The sequence below is a fragment of the Antennarius striatus genome, chromosome 6, assembly GCF_040054535.1.
Source record: "Antennarius striatus isolate MH-2024 chromosome 6, ASM4005453v1, whole genome shotgun sequence".
Lineage (NCBI taxonomy): Eukaryota > Metazoa > Chordata > Actinopteri > Lophiiformes > Antennariidae > Antennarius > Antennarius striatus.
In genome coordinates, this window is record NC_090781.1 from 19,753,079 (window position 1) to 19,765,091 (window position 12,013).

General features: G+C 42.9%; 1 protein-coding gene across 1 annotated transcript in view; it reads right to left on the reverse strand.

Moving 5' to 3' along the window:
* The window catches only part of lekr1 (Leucine-, glutamate- and lysine-rich protein 1), a 67,377-nt gene that overhangs the window by 16,143 nt on the left and 39,221 nt on the right, over positions 1-12,013 (reverse strand). Inside the window, exons 6-8 of the mRNA XM_068316518.1 lie at positions 10,383-10,464; positions 2,436-2,501; positions 926-1,129 (exon numbers count right to left, since the gene is read on the reverse strand). Coding sequence (XP_068172619.1) covers positions 926-1,129; positions 2,436-2,501; positions 10,383-10,464 — 352 coding nt within the window. The remainder of the gene's footprint in view (positions 1-925; positions 1,130-2,435; positions 2,502-10,382; positions 10,465-12,013) is intronic.

The following is a 12,013-nucleotide window of genomic DNA, read 5'->3' on the forward strand; positions in this document are numbered from 1 at the left end:
GACTCAGGAGACGTGTTGAAGTGTACCACAGAGCTATAATGTGCAGATGTATGACCAAAGGAAGAGCATGTCCTCTTTAGAGGCTCACTAGAGGTCAGCAGATGTGTTCAAATCTCTATAAGGCAAGCTGAGAAAAAGTGTGTGCGTGCCTGTATGTGGGTATGCGTGAGTGAGTGAATGCTTGTGGTTGGGATGTGCAGCAAGGGAGTTTAGTTTTTTCCTTTCTGCACCACCGCACATCTGACGAGAAGACATGCAAACGCCATCTATCAGACCTCTAGCAACCAGACACGGTTCATCCGAGGACGCCGCCGATTCAGACGCTCGGGTGTCTCTCTGCGTCCTGAAAAGGAATTGATGTTCATTTACATAATGAGATCAAGCGGGACAAATAAAGTGCTGGCCTAGAGGGCAGGCTGTCACTTTCAAATCTACCATTGACTTTTAGCGTTTAGATGCTTCTGTAACATGTTCGCCAGCGGGACAGAGAGGACACAGAATGGTGCAGCAATATACGAACCTTTAAAGTAAAGACGGGACAAACTGATGCTGACCGCACCGTAATAAATCTGTCATCTTTTTGGCACTCGAGCACCGCACTGCAGCACATATTTACTCAGAGCCAGGGTCCTCACTTTATTACTTGGAGAAGAGACAGTTATTCGACAATATGTGACTCACCGCTTGTACGTGGTTCTGCTGATACCCCTGTTTCACCACGTTGCAGCTTTTTATATGACGTGCTGTTAGAGAGTAACTGCTGCAAGCCAATAAAAAGGCATAAAAGGCGATCGTTTGTAAGATTGGTTGAGAAAATGCATTTTTGTGCCCTTTAAGGAGGATGTGTTGGAGTACCAGTCTGTTACTGGTGTCAACAGAATCATTTGGGAACTGATGTAAACAGAGTAGATACCACAATCCTGACCTCTCTCTCCTCAGCTGTCTGGTTTCCCGCTGGGCCTCGTCCAGAACTTCCCTCAGTTGTGTCACTTCCTCTTCAGCTGTGCGACTCATCCTGTTAATTTGTTCCTCTCGCTGCTGCCATGACAACAGCTGCTGCCCTAGGGTGTTGCACCTTTGTTGGCACGATGATAACTGCTGGCATTTCTCCTCCAACTCCTCTTTTAACCTGTGGGAAAGATGCAGAGGATGAGCTCATGAAACAAACATGCAAAATTCCTTCTCAACAGGTGAGCGTGAGAGTCGGAGCCGGTCCGTTATGTAAGAGAGGAGTTGTTATTCTTCCACCACATCAGCCTCCTAAATTTAATGCTTGACACACAAATGCACTTCAGCCACTCACTTTGTTTGACTGCGTCAGAGAGATAGATTCTTCACGCAGGTCACGTACCAAATGTTCTGACCATGAGTATTCAGCATTTCAAACGAAAAACAACAAACTCAACTCTTAGTAATCTGCGTAATATTAGCACTTCTTGATAGATTAATCTCCTTATGCAGAGATGAAATGTTTTGTACAAGAAAAGAGAATCAGAAGGAGCGTCATCTGACACAGGAAGTGGTGTTTTCTCATCTCCTGTCCCCTCTTCAATTCCGAGGAAAGGTTGGCAACGCAACCATTAAACCGAAGAGAAACCCCTCACATCATCACAACCCCCTGAATTTAAAATCACCAGATTGCTTTCACGAATCGATTCGTCTGCAAAGCTTCCATCACCAGATAAACATCTTCAGCACTCTTTGGTCTTCAATCCATGACAGTTTAGTGAATTGTTGTTCCATCATGTTTTCTCTCCGTTTATGTCAGGGGGCGCTCCTTCCTGCCCGACCGCTCATCCTTTCTAAAATAGCCTCCAACTCCCCCAGTGGAGTGCTATCATATGTTGAGCTGTATAGGAGCCAGAGGGTGAGATCAGAGACTGCTGTGTGGGAAGGGAAATAAATCGACAGTGTAATTGAACACACCAGGCTGCCAGTGACTTAGAAAAAGAATAGCAGATACCATGTGAAAATATACACACCCGGCATACATCTAACGCCTACATGGAAAGATGAGAAGCGCTCTGTGTGGATATGTCTGTCTGTGGGTGTACACATGTGGGGTTGGGTGTGTATGCACATGTGTCGGCCTTTATATTAATGCAATACACTCTGACAGAATTGTCCATTACTCCTGCGTGTGTGTGTGTGTGTGTGTGTGTATGTAAGATGACTCCACGCCAACCAGCGAGTGCTTCCATCTGTTGTGCCAGCCTCACACGAGACTCTCTGCTGTGTCACTGGCACTTTACGGAGCCTAGGATTACCTCGACTGATCCAGGATCAGGTCTCAGGGGACAATGAAATGCCCACTTCACTTTGGGAGGAAGAGCAGAGTGAAGTAGAGGAGGGCCCCCGATTTGAATGAGATGCATGGAAAGAACGTTGGCGAAGGGATGAAATGGAGTTAGAAGACAACGTATAGGTGTGTCTACCTGCAGATTTCCTCTCTGTGCTCCTTCTGCTGGGACAACTGCTCCTCTCGCTGCCTCCTCTGCTCCCTGGAGACACACAGAACATCGGTACGATCACTCAAATTTCACCACTTGTTGAGCCGCTAAATTAAATGGCTGAAAATAGAGAAATACTTTGCTTGTTCCCCCCCCAAAAATGTTATTTACATTCATTGATTCCACATTTCTCATACTGGGCAGATGGTAATATAATCCCTCAGTATGGTTTTACAAGTGTCACTGACAAGCACTTGAGCAAGATACCAAATCCATACAGCTGCTCTGTGCTTAACTCTCTGTGTGGAAGAACCCACGCTCATAACAGTAACAATAAATTCTCCCTCTGGGATCAGCAAAAGTTCAGCAAAGCGTTCTGCACATCGTGGCATGTGTGGTTTGCAGAAATACTTTTGGTCAACATCCTACAACTGAACAACTTTCTGAGAACATTTTTGAAGTTTTTTTTTTTTTAAAGTCATCAAATTCTGAGTAAATAGGCTACAGAGTCCATGTTTTCTGGCTCTGGTTCTGAAATGATCTCCTCTCAGTGTGCAGCTGCTGCCTCACTCTTGAGGAAGTAAATTGGAAATCAGTTTAATTCTAATGTGGCAATCCTGCCTCTCTCTCTCTCTCTCTCTCTCTCTCTCTCTCTCTCTCTCTCTCTCTCTCTCTCTCTCTCAAACACACACACACACACACACACACACAAACACACACACACACACACACACACACACACACACACACACACACACACACACACACACACACACACACACACACACACACACACACACACAGAGTTTACTCTAACCCTCCTAACCCTGTCGGCTTCTAATCCCCTCTCTGGCTGCATGATTGGTTAATGTTTTAGTGTGTGTGTGTGTGTGTGTGTGTGTGTGTGTGTGTGCGTGTGTGTGTGTGTGTGTGTGTGTGTGTGTGTGTGTGTGTGTGTGTGTGTGTGTGTGTGTGTGTGTGTTGTGGTGTAGCTGGCTGTCTAGCCCTGTGACCTTGTAGCCACACGCGATGAGGCTACAGAACGGGAGTACTCGCACGTCTGAGCTGACATCAGCCTGTTTTCACTGACTGACTGACTGGTATACTATTCAGACCAGTAATACGCTTCCATGATTCTATAAAGAGTTTCTCGTATGTGCAGCCTGACAGCGTTAGCTGAGCTGTGTTTGCAATAGTACAACATTTATGCTGTATAACTAAGGTTAGCCACAGACAGACGGAAGCCCAGACACACACATACATATAATCAGTGATACAATCAAAGCTGTTGTTTTGCGTCCTTCATCAAGGCATCTCCATCTCACTTCCTTTCTCTTGTGTGTCTCTTCAACTCTCTCTTCCTACCTAAGCTGTCACAGATTCTGGTGATTTAGAACAGAACCACGACCGCTCCAACAATCTGCCTGTTTAGCCGCAGCATACGATCCCTGTTCCTCCTCTGATTCGCTCCTACGTTCTGACTCCAAGGTCAGAGATGACATCTTACTCCCATCTGCTCTTTCCAATCTTCTATCCTCCAGTGTCCTGTTCCGACATTTTTCCAGAGGTGAAAAGGGGGTTGAGAGGCAGAACAGATTTAATAGAATTAAACAAAAAAGGCCTAAGGAGCATGGTTCAAGTTACAGTCATGAGCACGGTGCGTTAAAGGAGTGGCGGTGTATTGTGGATGCTATGCGGCTGCTGGCTGGAAGCATCTATGATGTGAGAGCGAAGGACAGACATCTTGAGGTCACTGTGTTTTCTTATCATTGTGCATATACAGTGCCCCCTCGTTCTTTGTGGTTAATGCGTTCCAGGAACCACACACGATTAATGAATTCTGCGATAGAGCAACAAACTATTTATCTTATTATTTACGGTAATTTAAACGTTTATGAACCCTCCCCATACTGATATTAAACCACCTTGTATCTGTATTACCTTTTCCCACACTCTTATCGACTGTTTAAAGCACTTTTGTGTCTCACGTAGGTCGGAGCACACTTCCGGATGCCGTCAGCCAATAGAATGCGCGTACAGTATCACGTGACTGCCTACCAAAAATCTGCAATGAGGGGAAGTCACGATCTTTGATGCGCGAATGCTCGAGGGCACACTGTATTAATAAAGAGTAGCGTATTTTACTATAACTAATCAGTATGATGTGCTTCACACATTTGCTGTTTGCACAAGACTAAATTAAGGTAAGCGTAGTGGATTTGGCATGCAGTCACAGTTTAGTAGCACACATCACTCTCATCAACACCTCGTCCTCTACAGGAAGACAGTTGCATAGGTCGTCCTAGCCACCAGCATATTAGATTAATACTAGACCGATGACCAATCATGGTGGCTTTATTAATATTTACAGCACTGTAGGAGGAAGTCAGGTGACTGTAGTAACAGAGCTACAAAGAGCAAAAGCAGGACTTTCACTCAATCTTAGCGACTATGTGTTACTAGCAGTTAGCAGTGAGTTAGTATAACTCACTCCTTGTGCTTCATGTCATGAAAACGACAAAATATTTGGGCAACGAAAACCAAAAGGGCTGAGCGACATCGGACAATACAGAACATCGATTGGTTGAATGATTCAAATGCTAATTTAGCGTCACTCAGTACAGACGAACCTGTCTCTGCTAGCTGATGATTCCTGAGGGGTGTGTGCTGCTTCAAACATTAGGCCACAGCAGCTGTACACGGCATCCCTGTGATGATTTGCTACACTGAAGAGGTACCATTGTCGACTCACAGAAAAGTACTTTTATTCTAAACCACACTGTGATCATTTTCCAAAGCTTACCAAGTAGTTTTGTGGCCTTAACTGAATCAACCTGATACGTTTCACACTGTTAAACCTGTGATGTGTGCTGGGAACGCCTGCTGCTGCTACTCTTCCACACATCGAGTCATTTAGATATGAAGAAGTGCTGCAAACAGACAGCAGATGGAACGCTGCCCTGCCGCCTTCAGTGGACTATGAAGAGTGTCATTCAGATGTTGTGGACAACAGATGGTTATAAGAATCAAATATAAATTTTCACTCTACCTTAATTAGATGAAAACTACTTTTCTGTGTAACAAGATGTGTCAAGGAACGTAGCATGAAAGTGAAGCAAACAAAAAATATTGAATGAAACCACCACAATTAATAGCTTTTAGTCTATCCAGCGTGAGCAGACGGGGAAAAACAAGAAACAGAGGATGTTGACAGCAAAATTAGAATCTATCAGACAACCTACAGAAAGGTTAGAAAAGGAGACGGTGTGTGTCTGTGTGTGTGTGCCTGAGACAAATGGCAGCACGAGATTATATACAGTATGTGAAATAAAGGTCTTGGATACACCCTGAGATCAATAGTTATTTCATTGCCAACAGTCACACAGGAACAGAGATACATGCACGCAGACGAGGAGCAATAAAAATGCATTGGCTTTATGAAAGCAAGCTGTAACCCATTAATCACTAAAATACTTTACTGCTTCCCTCTTGACCTTCACTTGCTCCATTATCTACTCTTTCATCTGTCTTTGTGTGCTCAGCTCATCCATTCATCCCATCCTTCATCTATATCGCTTTTCTGTCCAATCCATCCTGTCGAGCTGGTGGACGATCCATGTGTTCATCCTCTGATGAAAGCGTGACACTCCAAACGACACCATCGGTGCCCTAAGGGAGATACCGGATCAGCACATTGCTACTACGGAGGATGTTATTATGAGTCATTAATCAGGCAACAAAGATGATCATTACTTTAATCAAACATTAGGAACAAACACAACCGGCATGCAAGTCCTGTACAAATATGGTGAAGCAAGGAACAGGGGTACAATCAGAGCAAATAAGCCAAAGATCTCGTGCCTGTGTGTGTGTGAGTGTGTGTGCGTGTGTGTGTGTAAACAGTTATGACAAAACAAGCTGCCCTTGACTGTCTCTCAGTGGCATGCTGATCAGATTGCATGCTGGGATCAGAAGGATTCCACAGCCACTCACTGTCCTCAGACCGCCTGAAATATTTGTGTGTTCGTCTCTTAGGCAAAGGGTCCGGCGCCACGGCAACGCAACAGGTGCGTAACAATGATGTTTAAAACAGGCGAGAGGTCAAAGGTGGGGCCGTTCTCATGGAAACACCTCATGCGCACAAACAAACAGCCACTTTTTTTTTTGTTCTTTAATCTTGAACAGGCATCAAAGGTTTGGGAAACTCTTGAGCTGATACGGTCCAGACCAACACTGAAAAGATACAGAGCACACATGAAAACACAGTGGCTGTGGGAGATGGTGTTTGAAGGAGCGACCAATCAGCCGCCAGCGGGCAGTGAAAGTAGGCTTAGCCAATCAACTCAGACGTCCCATCTGGAGCTATCAGTCTAGACCTCGTCTGCCTGTCTGACACACGTGGCAAAGAGAGAGAAGTTGCTGCCTTATATTTATTACACTTTGTCAGTGCTGGAATGAAAGTAATGTAATTAAATACAGATCTGAGCTGCATGTGCTTTACTTCAGTCTGTCCATTTCCTGCTACTTCTTACTTTTACGCTGATTATTTTTCAACGACAGACATGAATGATGTCACAAATGAACAGAACACATTGTTACAATGAAAAACAAACAAACCAGTAACTGAGCGTTTTGCTACGGTATAGCTACGTGACCTAAGTACCTGCTAGCATCCTCCAACACAGCTTTATGTGAATAACTGTCTCTAATTTTACAATTCTGACAATGCAGAATAAAATCAATATAAGATTAAACATTTTGATATCATGTGCATTCTTGTGATTGATATTATTATCATCTCTATCGTCTGCTGACTGTAAAACAAATTTTCCCTCTGGTATATTTAAGTTTAACTTGACCCCAATGCTCCTTAAACAGTAATTATGCTGACTGAAAATGTGAATAAACTATGGCTAGTTGTGTTGAATTTTTAAATCAGATATTTATTTCATATCAGTCCATAATGAAAAAAACAAAACAAAAAACCCTTCTCTGATTCTTGAAAATGTGATCACTGAGAGACATGAAAGTAAAGATATTCATACGTCTGAGTCTTTATGCCTATAATTCAGATAAAATGTTGTACAGGCTAGCGCTGCTCAGAAGAATGAAAGTTCCTCTTTCCTTCACAATCCCCTTCATCTTGTGCACACACACACACACACACGCACACACACACACACAGACACACACACACACCCTCCTTATCACGCAATAAAGTCTCAGACTAGAGCACACACACGCCTCATCTTCCTCCACATACACCTCAGTATGCAACATGGCCTCAAGGCGATTCTCCCCATAGCATATGTCCTTATGTCTGGTTGGGTCGCGTGCGATCGCAGACATCCCCTCCATCTTCCCCGTCTCTGCCCTGATCCCTGCATAGGATGGGCATCTACATTCCACACACGCACACACGCACGCACACACACACACACACACAATAGAAAGGACACAGTGGCAATGTGCAATCAGACACGCAGTCGATATAAGTTGATTCATGTTTCTGACAAAGATTTGTTCTGATGAATCAAATATTAAAAATGGTTAAAATGTGTTTTAGAAATACACAACTAACACATGAAAGGGAAACACGAGGGAATTCAGGTAGAAGAATCTCGCTGAGGACGGATGACAATTTGAAACACGCAAAATCCATACCAATATATCAACACAAAGCCACACATACAGAAATGTGTTCATGTGTAGGAGTAGTGTAGTGATGAGACGGGTACACCCTTGTGGACACACACAACATCCTTCCACACAACGCATGATGTCAAAGGTGTTTAAAAACTGAGACAAAACTAAATCAGTAGTTTGTAAAGGTTAGAAAGGCTTGGCAAGGAGTCCGATGAGGAGGGTATTATTGGAAGGAAAAAGAGGAAACATTGCAGACCAAATGAGTGCTTCATCTGCAGACTGTCAGGTCAAACAGTTCTTTAATTTTCTGATTATCAGATAACGGAAATATTTAACATTTACTCCCTCTGCATTTTGGGGCGATTTTGTTTTTATGTATCTTTGTGTTTATGTCTGTGGATTCTTGTTCATCTGCATGTCTGTTTATTCAACATGGTTGTTATTTAAGATATTAAAAAAAACATCACCGATGCAAAATAAAAAAAAAAGTCAAATGTGTCAGTGTAAAGATTTGAAGAATTTGTTGATAAAACAGCATCAGACCAGCATAAAAGACGGACAGATTTATCAGTTCTGAGTTCTGACTTAATTATTTTCAACAGAAAGTGAAATAAAATATATTGCAAACTTGAACCGTCTGACTTCAAGCATTCTTGAGCTGGTGGCAACTCTGAGGTCTCATTTACATGACACTGGATTTTCTAAAAAAAAATTTTTCTTTCACACAAAAATGTTCTGTGTTCACATGTCAAGTGTTCGGAAACTCTTCATTGCACAAGTATCTTCAGAAATAGTTGAAAATGCTGTAGTTTGCCTTTCAGAGTGGTAAAATGGCTACCAGAGAATAAGACTCTTAAAAGATTACAGATTTCAGAAGAAGAACCAGCTTTCAAAGATCTCTTGTCCATGGTCCCAAAATACCATTTTCGTGTGAATGATTGGCTAAACCGCAACATAATTTGTACTTTTTTATGGTAGAACAGTTGCTGAGTTAATGACTTGTGAATTACAGAGGGAACATCATACTGTGTACATGGAGTACGCACTTCTGTGGTTCCTTTATCCCTTTTTTTCCTCCCAAAACTTGAACACATCTCGATTTTCCTGTGCTGTGTCATAAATTATTTGGCTCATTTTGAATTTTCTGCCTCTGAAAAAGAATCTAACATATACAGGCTTGCAAAACACATGAAAGACTGACATTACGATATGTGCATGAGTAAAATTTTAACTTTTAAAATAACTACAACAAACTTTGGCTTCTTAGAATAGCATTAACAAGACTACGAGCTTCCAACTACGTTAGTGTCTCTGTGAAGTCTCACATTATGGCCATTTAGCCAAATGCTAAAATGAGCTTAGTCACAATCACAATGCTGACATGCACATATTTACAGCGCAGCAGTTTATGGTTAACATGTTAATTATGTTAGGTTGGTTCTTCAGCATGAAAATATTCACAAAGTTCATAAGATACTGAAGGAGATTTCATTAGTTATGCATATAATTTGTCACAAACCAAAACACCAACATACAAACATTTTTGACTTGATGATGAAGGCTGATGGATCCCTGAAACCGTGTGTGACTGTGTGAACCAAACTTCATGCCAATCCCTCCAACAGCAGCGTTAGAGGAACGGTCAGCGGACTGGAAAACCACAGGGAGTCATCCTCTGGGGACTGTGATCATCTGAGTGAAGTGTGGAGGCTTATCCATCTGTGATTAATGTCTTTCTATCTGAGCCAATAACGTGGATCAATCAATCCACAAAATTTCCATCTTTTCATGATGCCACTAACGAGGCGATACAAAAGGCTTGGTGCAAATCCGCGTGATGTATCAGCTTCTCCAGCCATGACGTGAGAATTAATAGGTTTGAAGGTACATGTGTGTGTGTGTGAGTGTATGTGTGTACATTATATGATTAGTTTAAAAATGTCAAAAGTGACAGATCCAGCTCCATTACGACGATATTTTTTCAAAAGCTGCAGAAGCCTGGTTTTTCTGAAGCCATAAACCTCCTGACTAGACCTTTGTGAGTGTATACAAGTCAAATCCTTTGTTGTTAGAGCTTAGCAGGCCTGGTATGTGGAACGTGACCATTTCCTGGTTTAGACAGAAGCTTCTGATTGGCTGAGGAAAATTATACATAGAGCCAAGCCCTGCTGTGACCTGTTCTTCACCCGGCATACCCAACATTCCAAGATCCACCTGCGTCCCCATCTGTGCTTGTAGACGTTTTATTCATGTGTGTGTACAGAAGTGTGTATTGAATACACCTACCTCAGCTGTTGTGTTAGGCTTTCTTTCTCTTCTCTCACTTTCTGAAAACCCACTCTGGAATGCTTCAGCTCCTCTCTCCACACTGATCAAACACACATGGGAAAGAAAATACAGAGAGAGAGAAAGAGAGAGAGAGATTTACTTGACATGTTGAAGAAAAAAATGACAAAAGCTTGCCTGTCTGTAAAACAGATTCCAAGCCAGGCTTGTTTTGCACCAGAGGCTATTACACTGCATGATTTACAGAAAGGGAAAGATGGAGAGGGGGAGGAAGGAGCCAGACAGGTACAGAGTTTTTGTATTGCAGCATTACTTCACAGCTGCGTGAGGAGGAAACCCTACACCGAATGAAACTATCCATAAGAGTGACAAGATTAGACAGGGGAACAAAATAAGAGGTGGAGGGAGGTAGGACACCAACGAAAGACAGAAGGTCCAGACGGAAACACGAGAGTTCCTCAAACAAGCGATTACGAGGAATAGTGAGAAAAAACGTATGAAAGTCAAAACCAAGTTCTTAAAAGTAGAGACACAAGGAAACGGTTGAAAACGAGGAAGAGCTAACGAGTGGAAGGAGGGAAGTGTGTACAGGAGAAGGGAGTGTTGGGGAACTAATAGTCGAGGGGAAGCCATGAAACATTCCACCTCAGTCTGGCACTTTTTGTTTGTGTGTGTCTGATGAAAAGCCACTGCGGTGTTGCTACCATTTCTTCACATCACCGTCTCCCCATTCTTACCATCATGATGTAACGTAACATGTGCAATGAGATGTAATGACAAATTGAAAGGCCACCGGCCTAAAATAATTAGAAACATAGTGATGTACAAGTGTTGGTGATACACACTTGCAATGGTAATCTAGCAATTCAATTAATTTTTCACAGTCAGATTTGCATAACAGGTTTCCAGGCCAGCGAAGATATTGTAAAAAGAAACACACCAGTAACAAATACTTTGCTGCAATATTTTGCTCAATATCACGCCAGAAAGTTGTCAGACTGGAACACGGGTTTACTGCAGCTGCAGAAAGGACAAGATGAAAGCATTGAGCCTAAAACTGTGAATAAAGCAAGGCTTGCCTCAGCTTTCTACAAATACAGCACTTTACTGTTTTCGGCAGACATGCCTCTGCATCCAGTGAGAAAGGCGCGCAGTCATGATTAGCTTCACTGACAACATGTGCTCAGTTTCGTCAGTAAAGTGAAAAGCAAGAAAAGGCGAGAACAGTTTGAAGAAGCTTTCTATGTACTCAGCAGGGACGGGCTTAAAAAGACAACTGTGTTGTATTTGTATTGGCCATGTTAAAGTGGGAGTGCGCTCTTGGCGCTCCTCTTCGCTTTCTTCGACCAACAGTAATCCAATTTCCACCGGCGCCCTGTAGGTCAACAGCGCCGATGGCGGTCGTTGTTAACCCGGGCCTCGACTGATCCGGTATGGAAGTCATAGGTTTGATTCGCATCTTTGATTTGGCAAAAGTTTTACGCCGGATGCCCTTCCTGACGCAACCCTCTGTATTTATCCCGGCTTGGGACCGGCACAATAAGACACTGGCTTGTGTCCTCTTGCGGCTACATAATCTGTGTTTGCATCACATTCAATAGTTCTACATGACAGGGGTTGTTGCCTCACAG